Source organism: Pelobates fuscus, chromosome 1 (genome assembly GCF_036172605.1).
Source record: "Pelobates fuscus isolate aPelFus1 chromosome 1, aPelFus1.pri, whole genome shotgun sequence".
Lineage (NCBI taxonomy): Eukaryota > Metazoa > Chordata > Amphibia > Anura > Pelobatidae > Pelobates > Pelobates fuscus.
In genome coordinates this window covers 298,003,389-298,020,152 of record NC_086317.1, presented here as the reverse complement: position 1 = coordinate 298,020,152, position 16,764 = coordinate 298,003,389, and the positions used below count along the sequence as shown (strand labels likewise).

Genomic DNA, 16,764 nt, shown 5'->3' with positions numbered 1-16,764 from the left:
ATGATTTTCCAAGTCATGTATTGTTGTTTAAGTTTTTGAAGTTAGGTGTCATTGTCACCTATTGTTTAGTGAAGTGACCCTCTGGGCTTGCAACTAAACTGGTTATAACAAACTGAAGATTAAATAAATATTCAGAAAATAATTTGTTGAGGCAAAACTGATAAGAAAAGAATGATAACACAAGAATGATTTTTTCAAATAAAGCAGAATTTGCTGATAGAGTTAAAAGCTTTTGGAAACCCAACGGCATTCTTAAAATAATCAAGCTTTGTTATTATAGTGCAATCCTAAATTTGGCTCATGAAAAAAATATTTATTAGAATTCAAAGAAAATACCTAACTCTTGCAATCTTCATGACTCAAGAAAAGAGCACCGATAAAAATGTATTCAGTTCACCAGCAGAGAGAACTAAGAAAACTATATGCCTAGTAATAATGATGATTCAGAATATGGAAATCAATGACAATTGCTGAATGTTTACAAATGAGCCACACAAAAAAAATATGTATGTATTTTTTTTTAATATAGTAAAAAACAATAAATGCTGTGTTCTCAAAACTGGGCTATCATTTCACCATCTAAAAGGAACCTGTAGTAAGAAAATCGTATTTTGCCTAGAGCCTCGTTTTTTTCAAACTAATATGCCTCTCCTTTTTTCTGTGAAGTGATTGCAATCCTAACATTATTGCGTTTGGAGAGTCTTGATTAAGGGATTCCTGTGCATGGTGATTAGAGCTGCAATCTCAGGTACTTATATTTTATATTGCTATCTCTATATAATTGAAACTTCAAGTTCTCCAGAGATGAACCATATTATTATTATTATTATTATTATTATTTTGTATCACCAAAGAAATCCTATGCTTTTAAGTCAGGCTCTTAGTTGATCACAGAATCTTGTTTTATTACATTCTGAGAAAATCAAAATCAAAAAGATCTATATATGGCTGGATGTCTAAACAAGCATTAGGCATTACTGTTTTCATTTGGTTTGGTTTACGTTCATGTATAGCCTACTTTCTTTTAATTTATAAGCAGCTATCAGCTGACAAAAATGAATAGAGATAAATTTATTTTATTTTAGATTATTTTAATTATGTTTCTCTTAATCTGTTCTCTCTCTAGACCTGTATCATAAAGATCTAACAAATAAAAAGATTAAAAGCCTAGCAGTCATGTGACATTTCTCGCAGGTACATGACCTTCTCATTGTTTAACCCTAAATCTGTAAGGGCTGTGATAGGCAAGGTACATCATGCACCAAAATACAGGTATTTCGAAATGAGTAAAAGTTGCAGGGCAACCCTTAACAAATAACTAATAGCTGATAGGTTCACTTGAAACAAATCTATTTAAAGCCTAAGTCCTGTTGTTATGTGGTAGATTCTCTTTAATTTAGAGAATTAATACGGGATGCATTTGAGTTTTTTTTATTTTACTTAATTTTACTTTCATTTTCTTTGGAGGATTACTGTACTTTGACCTTTGTTTATGTTTCAGAAAGCAACCGTTCTTTGATTCCATTACACAAAGAACCCCTAGGAAACATGTCTGCCTTAATGTCACTCAGATACACAAGGAGAAAAAGATTGCTACTTTAAAGAATAACAAAACACCTTCTACGGATTTGTTACATATTTTCAGAGAGTTTATTTCTTTCAGTTTGACATTTGTAAAAAGAAACTACAGACACAAACATCTTTTATTCTGTAGACCTGTGTGTAGGGCATGAATTGTTCTGTTTCTCTCATAAAGCAGTTACGGGAAGTATTGCTTTTAAGAAGAACAACTTGTCCAATGTTCATTAAATTCAACCTGAGTTAACAGTTGAAAAGAAATCACACAAAATAGCAATTTTATGAAATTCACTTCAATAGCATTTTTTCCCCAAGATAACACACATGCAAGTAACAAAGACATATTTTTTTTTTAAATGATTGATGCCTACTTATGAATCAGAAGATATTAAATGTAAAAATGCTGTTACACCATGTAATGCAGTATGTAAAAGAAGATTGTAAATGTTGCAGCAGGTAATTAATCTTCCTCTATCTTTTAAACTTTACTACCCTCTGCTAGGATTAAATCTTATCTTCCATTCAAACAAGGAGCATAGACTATAAATTGTGAGAACTATTATCTTAGGACACTATGGGTGACCTGCAGCTAGCTTGGTTTGTTTTATACTATAGGACAAAAAGTTGTGAAAAGCTGTCTTGCAGCCAATAAAGAAATCAAGGTACGTATTAATATATACCTTCTTCATTTTTCTGTGTTACATCCTTAGCATATAAAATGATAGAGGTGTCTGCATATTATGCGCGTAACATAATATTTTCAAATTAGTGTTTTAATTCACGGATCTAAAACACCAGATGGTTGGGTTCAGCAAAGAATGATTTTCGCAATTTAGTTATTTGAAGCGATTCTCCTGAGCTGCAGCTACTTTGTAAAACAGTAGTCTGGTTTCAACTTCAAGGTTCATATGAGGATTTCACTGTTTAGTCAATATATAATCATTGTGAAATAAAATATAAAATATAAAATATAACACGTGCATGCAAAGATGAACAACTAATATTTCAGAGATCCATATTATTAGTTGTGAAATTTTATGGTGGGTTTAAAGAAAAGAAATTAGTTCATGAGAAGTTATATAAAATATTTGAAGCTACACTTTATGTTTTGAAGAGTGTTAATCTTTTAAGTTGGTTTAACAGAGTCAGTGTAAATAGGTTTATATAGCTAACAGTAATGTATCAGGCATATTTTGAAGACTTGAGGAGAAATATCTCAGTCTCAAAAATTGAGACATCAAGGGACTTGGCATATGAAACTGAATAGATATCACAATTAAAAAGTTAGACAAGGGGCGTGGCTTGGAGGTCCGAGAAAATGGCAGCCTAATCCATGAGCTCCCCGCAGGCTCAGCACAAAACCTCACCGACCGCGCAGCCTAACACTCAAAATGGGGAAGACTCACCGCACATCGTGTGTCCAGCGACCCGCGGACACCCCGAAAGGCAACCCAAACCCTGGTGTCACAGGCGGACCTGGACCAACAGGCCTCAAGTGACTCCACAGCCTCGGGCCTTTCCCGCCCGCGATCACCGCAAGGGGAACAGACACACACGATCTCCCCTACCCCACACCAGAGCTGATCTCAATCCTGCAACAACTGCCCACGAAAGCAGACCTGAGGACAGTGAACGCTGAACTCTGCACTTCAATAACCACGGAGCTCCACACACTGCGTGAAGAGATACAAGGCCTCAGCCAGAAAGTGGCACAGCTTGAAGCAGACTGCGATCACATTTCTGCCGCTCAGACGGCGAACACAGACAGACTGCAATCCCACACTAAGGTACTACAGCAAATGGCATTACACATAGAAGATTTAGGCAACAGGGGAAGGAGACAGAATATACGTATAAGGGGGGTGCCTGAAGAGCTAGACAAGAAAACACCAATACAGACCACGTTATTAGAACTATTCAATAAACTACTGGTCCAGTCACTCCAGATACCTATAGGCTTTGTGCGAGCGCACCGCGCACTGAGGCCCCAGGGACCCTCAGAGGGCTCGGCCAGAGATATAATCTGCTGCCTGGAGAGCTTCCCCCTGAAAGAGGAGATCCTCCGCAAGGCCAGGCGCACAGACAAAATCCTGTTAGAGGGTTCGGAAATACACCTGTTCCCGGATCTGTCCCTAGCAACCCTGACATTCAGGAGAGCGATGAAACCCCTAACCAGACAACTACAAGCAGCCAATATGAGGTACCGATGGTGTTTTCCCACGGGCCTACAGGTCGCAACACCCAACGGTCCCTTTATGGTTCTAGGGGAAGAAGATGCCATGGCACCAGAGTCTCTGACATGGCCAAACCCGCTGAATTTTTATACCTCAGGCCCCAGGCCGCAAGGCACAGGCCCCCGACCTCAGTGAGTGAGACTCCCTCGCACACAAACGATCAGACCGGCGGGGACGCCCAACTGAAAACCACGGGGCCCCCCCCTTGGCTATACTCCCAGCGAGGACGACTAACAGGAGAATACCAGCTTTAGGACAATAACTTTGATTGCATGGACATGTTGAGACTACTCACGGACTCTTTTTACTTCTTGATTTTATTTTTATTTTTTATTTTTTTTTTCCTCTCCCTCACTTTCTCTGAACACTGCGGGCAAATACGCCCTAGAACTTTACGAAAAACCTCTGGCGCACCGCCACAGTCTGAACATCTTTCTACCCTTTCTCCACAGCAAGTACTGGCAGGGCGAAGGTTCGGAGGGGGGGAGGGGTGGGATTTAGAGGTGGGGGTGTGTCCAGAATCCACAGAGTAGTGGAGGGTGGAGAGAACCGCACCGGGCCTCCTGCTAGAGGGGAGGAGAAGGGAGGACGGGGTTCCTAACTATTCTAAGGATAGACCACCGATATCACCCTGGGGCACGCCACCTATGCCGCAAATTGACCACTGGAGCCGGGAGGAGGAAGGATGGGGTGTATAGGAAGAGGGAGGGGGGAGACGAGGGGGGGAGGGGAGCAGGACGGGTCAGTGCCTGACCTATACAGAAAGGACGTACAGGGGAATAATGTTACACTGTTTATGTTATGGCTACCTAACATGATAAAGTTAATGATGTTATTATTTGGTGAGGTTAACACATATGCTACAATTTAGATGGATCGAGCCGCAAGACGGGGAGACGGGGAGACGGGAAGTCCTGACTGGGTGGAGCCCCGAGAGACCACGGTGGTCTGCGACGACCGATTTGTGAGCACACTTGGTCCCCTGGGTTTTGCCCACTTGGGAATTCTTGGACTCCTTTGACAGCCCTACTGGAGTGAGTGACAAATTTCAGGTGGAGAGGGGAATTACTCTCCTTAGTGGAGAGGGGAATTACTACCCTCCGACGCTCTTCTCCGATATCGCTGCACACAGCGATTGTATACCGACAAAGGGACTGTGTGATACAGCCCTTGCCTTTTCCTTTCCCGGCCACCCTAAACTTCCCTACACCCCCCCCAACCTAACCCTAGACCTCTTGACGGACACGACAGAACTCACACACAACCGACTGAAAGGTGCCGACCATGTCCATTGCTCCAGCCCCTATCACAATTCTCTCTCTTAACGCCAGGGGTCTGAACAAGCCCGAAAAATGATCAGGAGCCATGAGGGAATTCCTAACTCATAAGGCATCAGTAGTGTTTCTACAGGAGACATTTCAGAGAAGGGTCAAGGCCCACACTGACAAACCAACACTATCCTGTAGGCTACTACAGCGATTTCCAGGGAGGAAAGTCCAGAGGCACTGCAATCCTCCTTCACAAACGCATTCCGTTTAAAGAGACAGGAGTGATGACTGACCCAGAAGGACGCTACACTTTTATAAAGGGGGAGATAGCAGGCACAATGTACATCTTTGCTAACGTAAATGTCCCAAATCGCAGACAATATCGCTTCATAGCTCGGATACTTCGCACCCTCAAGAGCTTCACAGGGGGAGTTATGGTACTGGGGGACTACCTGAATGTAGCCCTGGACCCTAAATGGGATTCCTCCCTAGGACACACCTTCATCCCTACACAACACATCACGGCAATCAGGACCTTATTGGCTAGGGCTCAACTGGTAGACTGCTGGAGAGCACTACACCCGGATGAGAGGGATTATACCTTCTTCTCCCACCCACATAACTCATACACCCGAATCGACTACCTCTTTATGTCACAGTACCACCTTCCGCTAGTGCTTAGAGCCGAACAGGGCACCGCGACATGGTCAGACCATGCACCGGTGACCATCACACTGAAATCCCCCTTATTCAGACCAAAGATCTCCAAATGGAGGTTAAATGAAGCAATACTCGCAATGCCTGAGGTAGCGACAGCGATAGAAACAACATTACAAGACTATTTCACAAACAATAGTGTTCAGACCTCCCCCACCATACGGTGGGAAGCACACAAAAGCGTAATTAGGGGACATTTCATACAAAAGAGCACACTCCTGAAGAGGCAGAGGGAGGCGCGTATGACCACACTACTGATGGACATACGACACCTAGATGCCCTCAACAAACAACTTCAACTCCCCACACACCAGGCGACGCTCCTTTGCCTGCGGAGGGAACTGACTACACTTCTGCACTCTCAACACCATAGCGCGGCACAGCGTCACAGGGCATTTTTCGCCATAAATGGAAATAAGAGTGGGAAGCTCCTGGCACACATGCTCAACAAAAGAAGGCAAGACACATACATCGACCGCATACGGGACAAGGGTGGGGTCCTACACAGACACCCCACTAAGGTACAGGAGATCATTCGGGCATACTACACAGAGCTATACTCCATACCGAGGCCACAAACGTATCCACACGCCCAAAAGCTCCGTACCTCTATAGACGGCTACCTTAAAACCCATGCACTCCCCTCTTTAACGACGGAAGTGGTAGACCAGTTAGAGGAACCCATTACCCTGGAGGAGTTGGCACTCGCGATCAAAAACACCAAACCAGGGAGGAGCCCAGGCCCAGACGGACTGCCCATTAAATACTATAAGAGATATGCAGACATACTATACCCCCCGTTACAAGCCATGTTCAACGCAATCAGGGAGGGACACAACATCCCCAAACAGACATTGAAGGCACATATTACCATAATACCTAAGGAGGGAAAAGATCGGGAACACTGTGGGAGCTATCTACCTATATCCCCCCCCCCAGCCTTTCCTAACACATTTTAGATACGAACAACTGCGCAGCTATGTGAGACTCTTCCCACAAGGGATAGCTCTTGACAGGGACCTCACTGCCTTCGAAAGGCTGTGCACAGACCCAGATCCGCTACCACACGGGGTGTCACACTTATACTCCCTCCTCCAATCACAAACTCCAGGGGAAGTGTCTAAATTTATGAAAATGGGAGGAGACCTTAAACCAAACATTCAGCACCCAGGAATGGGAAAAGATGTGCAATATCATACACCATTGCTCCGTTTTTAGCAAAAGCCAAGGGACGACCTACAAATTGCTAACACATTGGTATCGTACGCCAGACATGGCACACCACATACACACAAATGAGACTCGCCTCTGCTGGAGGTGTGACAAGGTAAAAGGCACACTCATGCACATATGGTGGGACTGCGAACTAATACAACCCTTCTGGCGCACTATCCACAAAATACTATCCCGATTCTCAGACAACCCTCCATCGCAAGAACCAGCTGCCATGCTACTCCACCACACAAAAACCCCGACGTCCAAATATAAAAAATCACACATGATCCGATTCCTCAACATTGCTAAACAGACTGTCCCACAGTTCTGGAGGAAAACAGAAACCCCATCCATACACACATGGTTCACCCAAATGGAGGATCTCAGAGCCATAGAAGATCTTACCATGCATGTGGCTGGACCGCAACAACAGACATATCTTGACATATGGACACACTGGATACTGACCACCACTAAGCCAGAATTCCAGACATTGATGACAGATCAACTACCTGAGGACACACGACTGACCGACACAGAGACAGAAGACTAACCCCATCCCTCCTTCCTTAGTTGAACCCCCCCCCCCCCCCATTCCCGACTCATTCTGTACGCACCCATCAGAGAGGTACGGGTCCACGAAAATGGAAAAGTGGACAGTCTCAGATAGTGAAACCATAAGTCCTGGATGCTAGTCAGGGGACTGAACACTATAAGCTAAAACAGCACCAATAAGTTGATGACCAACAACAACAACAGATGACCAACAACAAATATTGATAGACACTGATGGGTCACACGTTAAATGATGAAACCGAACACATGAACAACCAGTTTCGGGAAGATAACTAGCGGTTGACAGGGACCCGTTGATAATGTGGGCCTGCGCGGCCGAATGCATGCTTTACATTCTTTTTCTGCACATGTTGTGCTTTGATTCTTACACTTAAATGCAAATGGAGACCTACGAGTCTCGATGTGAACATCACAAACCGAAATAAAAATTATATTTACACAAAAAAAAAAAAAGTTAGACAAAATATGTAACTCAGACAATAATAATCTTGAAGTTGGAGCCCCGGCATTCAATACCTCTACCACTTCTGTTCTGGCCTCTTTCTACCACAAAAAGGTTGCCTTGGACAGCCAGTGGTAGACTGAGCGAGTCAGTGGATGCACTCAACCTATCATTGGCTGCCCTATGTGAGTATTAGGTTGTATTATTATTTGCAATGAATGGCCAGTGATAGCCTGAGAGCCAAGGCAAAACTTCCTGGAGTAAAAGGTAGCAGGTGGAAAGATAAAAGGAGGTAGAGTTTCTGGGAGCTATAGGATAAATGTAGGGATTAAACAATTTGAAAATGGTTTAGTTCTTGCAGATGAGTTGGTCCCTCTGGGACTCCTGCCACCCTAACAAATGTATTGGTATGAACCTTCTAGGGGAATGGAAGAATTTCTTTAACAAATAGAGAGTCCATACATTCTCCTCCACTTCTGTAACCCTGCATTTGTTTTTTTTTCTTCATCTGTTTTTATTCAACAGCCTACGTACATACAAAACAATCATATATAGAATATTGCATATTACATAATCATGGTACAAAAACGAGCAGATCAAATAATATACCATTCAGAAAAATTGATCATGGTGTTGAGCTTTGTCTGTAAAACTAAAACAGACATATACGAGTAACTGTACAGACAATATCAGGTTTACAGTCAAACACGTTATACTATAGACCATATCACATTGAAGAGCAGGCAGTATATGACAAAGTTAAAGCCTAGAAGAGGAAAAATGTCTAATGCATGAATGCTAAATTATTTCATTACGTATAACACAAGAAAGTGGCATGTTGTGCTCAATGCCTTCATATGAATGTTAAATAATGCCACAAATAAAGTATTGCTAGCTGCTGAATGAAGCTCAAAACTGGAACATGGACCGTTGTAGAGCTATCAAAACAATCAATACGAAGAAATTAGCAGACTGATATATTGTATGGACATTCACTAGTATCACAATAAACCAATAACAATACCCTGTTACATGAGAGAAGTGAAAACAACAACCATTGGAGCGAGGTGTGTAGCTCCAGCTCATAAAATCAAATAAGAAGTAATAGAAAGAAGTTGGGCAGGAGATGACGAAAGAACAAAAGGTGTAACCCCACTTTAATAGTATTAATAAGTGGAACATTCAAACTATGACATGTAGAAGAACACTTTCAGGTGTGAAATACAAATGTGATATATGTCTCACTCCCTGCTTCACATGGACAAACATCAAGTTACCAAAGGAAGGCCAAAAAAAACCAACAACCCAAAACTAGAAAATCAACAGCAACGTGTGATGAAGCCCAAGCTGGAATAAATTGTGCAGATTTATTAATCTAGTAACCTCAGGCTCAGTCTCTGGGAATGCAAGAGATTGGAAATTGAAGACCCTGTAGTCAGCATAGCTCTGTTTTGGCAAGTAGGTAAGTTGGTTAGATCAGGACCTGGTAGGTAAATGTAGAAACATAAATCCCCAGCATTGTCTGAGTTTCTGGCAAGAGCAGGATCTTCACAGTAGGTGCAGTTTTAAACAGAAAGGTCTCCTTACCAGGGACATGATTTGTGTAATAAAAAAGGAAAGGTGTCTGAGATGTTGTAAAGCTGTCAGGGAGGAAGGAACTTTCTTCCAAGGATTTTGCATTTGTTAAGTGCAGCAGTGCTTTTCTTGGTCTGAGATTGTGGTAAGACGGTATGTCTAATTACACAGATAGTAACATCTCATTTGCATGTGGCTAGCTTTATTCCTGCATTTGACTCTCTGCGCAGTGAGAATGAGCTGCATTTTTTTGGAAAGCAGTTGGAAAGTTTTTTAATACCTCCATCTAATTTGCAGGAGCGCGTGTCTGCAATAACTTAAACCAAAAGTTTGATGTTATCAAAAGGAACGTAAGGTAAAAATAAATAAAGAAAAAATCTAAATATATTTCAGTCATTTCACTTAGATCATTAAAACATTTGAAGGTGGTTGTGGTATCTGTTTTTTCTAATACTATTGTTCTAACAGGCATTTACAATCATGGAGAGTACACTAAATTGCATTTTTTGTTATTGCATGAATTAAAAATAAAACCAAATTGTACACACCAAAAGATATAATGGGTCAGCACGCTATCTATCTATCTATCTACTTTACTGTTTAATTTAGGTGTAGCTATTTTCATTATTTGCAGAGTTAAAATAAAATAACCTGTGCTGTCAGTTTAGAAAAACGACAAGAAAAACATTAACTCTTGTCTTGCAGTAGTGTGCATGATCGCTAATTACAAAAATGTTCCTGTTGTGAAGAAAGATTTATATAAAAGATGAATGGAAAAACGTAACTTGCCAAAAACATTAATAGATGCAAGTAAGACAAAAAGCTTTAAAGATAGGGGATATATATTTAATGAGGAGAAGTATTTGGCAACGTAAAAATAGTTGGAATCGACCATATGATACATCTATCTATTAAAGAAATACTGGTGTATTTTAAGTTATTTCTAACAATATAGCTCAGTTCTTGGAGGGGAACTGTCACCTCTCATGATTTTAAATATTATGTTTACTTATCCCTTATAATATTCGTATCTGTTAGGTGTGAAAATAAAATTAAATGTGCAATTACATATCTTGGAACTGTTTGCTGCCATCTAGGTTCTGTTTCATTTGTTGTCAACAATTCTGCTCTTTTCACCAATATGTCAGCATCGAGATAGGAAGGAGAAAACAGGAGAAACAGGAGCAATGGGAGTTATGTATAAAACATGTATTTTCTAACAAAACAAAAAAAAAAAGTGATGGGGCGGAGTCACTAATGCAAATTGCCTGCTCACTCCACTTTTCAGCGGTGACTGCACCAGTTGTTCCTGGAGATAGAACATTTACCTAACGATGAAGTGCAGAAAGTAGTTGTAAATGGAGAGCCTTAGGGTTCTGTCTTGGACCCACTTCTCTGTAATAAGTTTATAAATGATCTTGATGTGGACATTGACAATCATGTGTTGGTGTTTGTAAACTAGGCAACAGTATGCAATGCCATGACAGTATTGAAATGTATAAAAAGAAGTATAATTTTGCCTCTTTATAAATCAATGGTAAGACCTTACATTGAATACAATAAATATGCCATGCAATTTTGGTCACCCATTTTAAGGAAGAATATTCCAGAACTTGAAAAAGTACGGTGGCACGCTACAAAATTATTAATGTGGATGGAAAACATTAGTTATGAAGAAAGTCTACATAATAACTGCTTTGAACTCGATTTTTTTTTTTTTTTTAGAAAAAAAAAAGGTGTCTCAGAGGGGATATGATAGCACTATACAAATACAGTGTCGGTACAAAATGTTCTACAACAAACAAGAGTTCACCCATTGTGACTGGAAAAAGCAAAAACATAATATTCAAGGATGTAATTAATATGTATGCAAACAGATGGTTGATCAAAGAAATCTGGTTGCCATTATGAAGCCAGTAAGGAATTTATTCTCTCTTTGTGGCAAATTGGAATTAGTTGTGTTTTATTGCCTTCTCTTGGATCAACAACACAATGGAGTGGGTTTGAAAGGTTGAACTTGAGCCTACAAGCTGCAGGGGGCCCATTGGGTGGTCTACACACTTAACTTGCCCTTTAGCAGGGCAACTGGGCCCTGTCAAATCGGCAGTTCTTGGAGGAAGTGAGTACTGGTCGCTTTCTCCCAGCATACAGCAAAAGCAACACAAGCTAAATGAAGGAAGAGGAGGGGGAATAGTAAGGAGAGCCTGCACTAATCCCATCCGCCTCAATCAGTGGCCAGATAACATGAGAGCAACTCTCCTGCACCAAAAAGGTATGGAAACACTCGGATGACTAAATATATGAAAGTTATAACTTCTATGTGTGTGTGCATCAGTTTGAATCTTGGTTTGTATATGTCTGTGTATATCTGTGTGTGTGTATCTGTGTTTATGTGGCATTATGTGTGGGAACATTCAAATGCCAACACTACACTTTCTATGGTTATGCTGTTTTGTGTGTTTGTCTGTGTGTGATAATTTCTTCCTATAATAAGAATAATAATACTAACATATTTTGGTTCATTCTCTTACTGTTTAAGGTGTGCATAATCATTATTTTTCTCTTTTCTAGATTAGAAATATGCGATGCTGTACATAAAAAACATAAAAAACATACCGTACTAAACAGATGACACATTTTAAAGGCAAGATTAGAGACAAGGTACTATTGTACAAAAGAAATCACAAACGTGCTGTAAAAAATATTTAATGACTAACAGGGGATTGCAAGCATAAGCTTTGAGAACTATAATGTTCCTTCTTAATGCATGACTTAACTAACCATTTTAAAGCAATAATGCCACAATGATTTTCAAAGGTCATATTTATCAAACAGATATTCCTTAGACATCAAGTGAGTGCTTTCCAATATACAATAAAAAAAGTGTTTCCTCTCCTTTATATTCATGTTAGCATTAAGAAATTTGCTATAAACATAGGAAGTGTTATACAAACTAGCAACTAATTTGAAAAAGACAGTACAGGCTGTTATGTTGCCAGTGGCGTTTGTAGACATATTTGTAATGAAAGCTGCTTGGTAAGAGAGCACAGGCTGAGTTCCAGAATGCTGTCATATCACTTCTATGACTGCAAATGCCGATGTGTACGTTTCTCTGCCAGCATTTGGGAGGTGGTGACTAAATACAAATGGACTGTATACTACAATGCTAGAACCATTTGCACATACTCGGAGATTTAAAATGCTATATTGAAATAATCTAATTTTACAAACAGTATTTGAGAAGTCATTGCAAATTATAATGTCACAACCAGCAGAATACATCCTAATTTCAGTTGATGCTATGCACTATATGTCCCTTCATGGTTGGGGCATTTTCAGCGCAACAACCCCTAAATAAGACTAATTGCCGCATAACTCTAAGTACTGATATGATGTACTTTCTGTTGTTATAGAACTATAAACTGAAACATATTTATTCCCTAAATCTGCTTTAAACATAGGGAGTGTTATACAAACTAACATCTAACTCTAACATCTAACTCTAAGCAACCCCTAACCTGAATCATAACCTGAACATCTGAGCCCTGTAGCCTCCAGAGTATAGAACATTAAAGTGGTTATTGTGTCTGAAGGCTACAGGTACCATCCATCTGTTCTGTGAAATTCTTGAGCAATTTTACACAAATTACGAGTCACCCAGGCACCTCTGTCCTAGATATTCATTCAATCTGCATTAAAAATTTCAATCCAGCTTTATTTGATCAGCTTTGATTGGCTAATTGATATCCACATATAGACAAAACTGGTATTACTAATGAGGAAGTTGTACTTCTGTTTTAGCAATACTGTTAGTGAGGGGCTGGGCTTTGCACACCTCGGTACTCTCAGTGTGTACTGCTTTAAAACAGTTTAACATAGTTTTGGCTGTAATAGGTATGTTGGGGGCTGTAGTAGGTTGTTCCTTTAAAGGAACACTCCAAAATCACTACAGCTTGCTCTAGTGATTATGAGGCCAGGATTTCCCTGGCTCTCCACCATTGTAAGTAGTTAAACCATTTTTAGCACCTGGTATAAGTCAGATTCTGCACAACTAATGCCAAGGAGACATATGCTTTTAAGCAGGATCTTTGTTTAGTTCTCATGAGGTAAGCCCTGTAATGTAGAGCTAGCTCATCAGCTGAGAGCATCTGCACGGCTTAGCTGAGGAGAACTAACATATTGAGAATGTACAAAATGCAAATTAGGAGGAGGGCTTTTTTATGCTTTGCATAGAGTCTGTAGTCAAGCAAGGATCTTGGTTCAAGCCTTTCTCCATTTGTTTACCTATTTAAGATAGACATCTTGGTTCTGATCAGGGAACAGAGTAAACAGGGCTTAGTCTATTTACTGAAGTTTATACGTTTTTCTGTAGAGGACATATTTGTACAGTTTAAAGTGGGACTGAATAGAGCTGACTTGTTACATGATTATGACACCCATAGAAACATTAAGAAATGGAATCTTGCACCAGGGATACATTTCTATTTTTTTCTAACGACTTTTACTTTTTAAAAGATAGTTGCATTGCAATTGTGGAAGCAATTAACTAAATACAGATATTAAATATATGAATGACTAGAAAAAAATCCTAATTCTGGGTTGTGATTACGGCAAACCTGCTCAAGCATGGATTTCACGCTGACCTTATTGTCAGACTTTCAAGACATGTTTATACATCTGACTGTTGCAATTAAAGACAAATACAACTTTTCAAATAATACTGAACATAGACTGCAGTAATCCCACGGTGTCTTGTGCTTCTGTTGTCATTCAATAAAAACATTACAAACATAAACAAGACATTGGCCCACCACCACTACTTCCTTCAAGCAATGACATTTAAGTAATGTCTCACAAAACAAAAGATCTAAGAAATGTATTTTAGAAGGTCTGTCTTATTTATGTTTAAAATAACACTGATTGCAATGGCATAAGGTAGATAGATAGATAGATAGATAGATAGATAGATAAAAATAGGTGAATATTTAATTATCTATTTTAAGATTACCACTAAAACATTAAATACAAATAATAATTAAAAAGTATTCTTAGCCAAATGACAAGCTAACCCAAACAGACACAACATTGCAGGCAGGTACCTACATAGGTAAGAAGGAGTACAATATGGGCCTGCATTAGTGTGTGCTTGAGTGCACCAGGCACATTGCACACACCTACAACTGCCTTGTATTAAGTACATCAAGGAGAGAAGATGGGTTAAAACATAGCCTCTTTCTGCAGATATTGACTAAACGACCTACTATAACAGCAAGGAATCAAGACACAGCACTATTTACAAAACCATTAAGTTGGAAAACCCGTGTGTTCAGTGTATACCACTCTATTTCATTGCAAAGCTAATGCATTCTATGTCTCTTAAACATCTCCACATCTTTTGTATTTAAAAATCCTGGCACTCCTGGGAGTTTATATCAATTAAGTGTGAAATGTACTGCAAAAGCTACTGTTGAATAAACATTTGAACACATGCATGGATCTAATGTTCTTGTAAAGACTGTTTTTTGTTACATCTACATTCTCTGTGCATCTGATCCTACGAGAGTTAACTGTACTGATTTTTAGCACCTTTTTATGCTATGCATTTCAAGAACAGTCATAAAATCACAAATCAACAGCAGGATTAATTACAGGACATAGCTGCTTTGACACATGCTCATTCTTGTGTATTTCATATTAGGTCTTTCATTGCTAATTTGTAAAGTTTAGTTAGAGTTAAAAATACCATAGTATGTGCTTCAGCCTTATATAGCTTCCTTAGTGATCTTGTAAATACACTAAACTTTGAATGGTCTATAAATACTATGCTGAACTACTTCTATAATGAAGATGATTGAAGCACGGCAGCTGAAATAGTATCTCACCAGGGAACATTACAGACACTGCCATTTACAGATCTAATGACCTGTCCCAACACAAATGGCACGAGAAACTGTCAGTATTTGAAACACTTTACAAAGACTTGCGTGCCTCTTTTATAACTTCTCATGTGATAAGCATTAAAAAAAGACAAAATTTCCTTCAACTACTAACATTTGTACTTGGTCTGCCTTTTCAACTCCACGTAAAGTGCAGCTATGGTCATTTCTATGTAAGTCACAAGTGATTTATTTCAAATCGTTTTTTCAATCAGCAATATGAATAGCTGCAACATTTTTACATAAATTACATATGCTAAAGCTTAATATCAATTACTACATTGTTATTATATATTCATTAATTTAAAACAAATCAACACTGTAAAGCAATTGTTCAAAAATATCAGCAACGTTAAGGCTTCGATGCTAACCAAACGATATAACAGTATATAATCTTTCTAGCTAGAAGTAATATGTAATTAATAAACAAGGTGAACTTTACCAGATCTGTTTTTGATGATGTCATTGAACTCATCGATAGCAGAGTCTTCCCTGGGGTCTTCCGGATGTCCACTTTCAGCCATAGCTCACTGTGAAAGAATATCACGTTGCAAATCAAAAACCCAATTTTCTTTATTGTACTGTATTGCTTTCAGTAAAGCAAATGTCTTCAGAAAAACTCTAGAGACTTGATTGTGCGCTATGCCCACGGAGACAGGCAACCTTGCAACACTGCAAATAGAGTCTGCATTGAAAAGGGAGAATAAACTGTCAGCCTTAGAGATCAGAGAAAACAGGTGCTGGTATCAGTAAGATCTTAAAATAGAAGTTCCCTGCACAAACTAAACAGACATGAATGTGGAGTTGGGAATATTAAACATGAGACTCAATAAATCAGTTTTAACTTGTAGATTCCAGAAACTATTTCCGCACTCTCTTCAATCAATACAAAGACCAATAAAATACCAAATTGCCAAAATAAACTCAGAGGGCATACATAATTTAGTTATAACTCACTTAGTTGCTTACAGAAGACGCAGAATGGCTCGGAATTCAATATATATTGTATCATAACAGTCAGAGAAAAGGCCAAAAACAAGACACAGAAAAATGTTTTTCTTCCTACTGCACTTATGTCTAATATAAGAAATATGGAAGCTTAAATTGGTTCACTTTTGCAATACTTTCTATGGATTATAAACAAATATTAAAGGGATACTATAAGCAATAAAATAACTTGATGAATCAATGGCAATGCCTCTATAGTCTCACTTCTCAATTCT

General features: G+C 39.4%; 1 protein-coding gene across 1 annotated transcript in view; it reads right to left on the bottom strand.

Moving 5' to 3' along the window:
- DMD (dystrophin) overlaps nucleotides 1–16,215 on the bottom strand; it is a 2,317,639-nt gene extending 2,301,424 nt beyond the window's left edge. Inside the window, exon 1 of the mRNA XM_063457949.1 lies at nucleotides 15,984–16,215. Coding sequence (XP_063314019.1) covers nucleotides 15,984–16,065 — 82 coding nt within the window. The 5' untranslated portion in view covers nucleotides 16,066–16,215. The remainder of the gene's footprint in view (nucleotides 1–15,983) is intronic.
- Nucleotides 16,216–16,764: the final 549 nt, after the last annotated feature.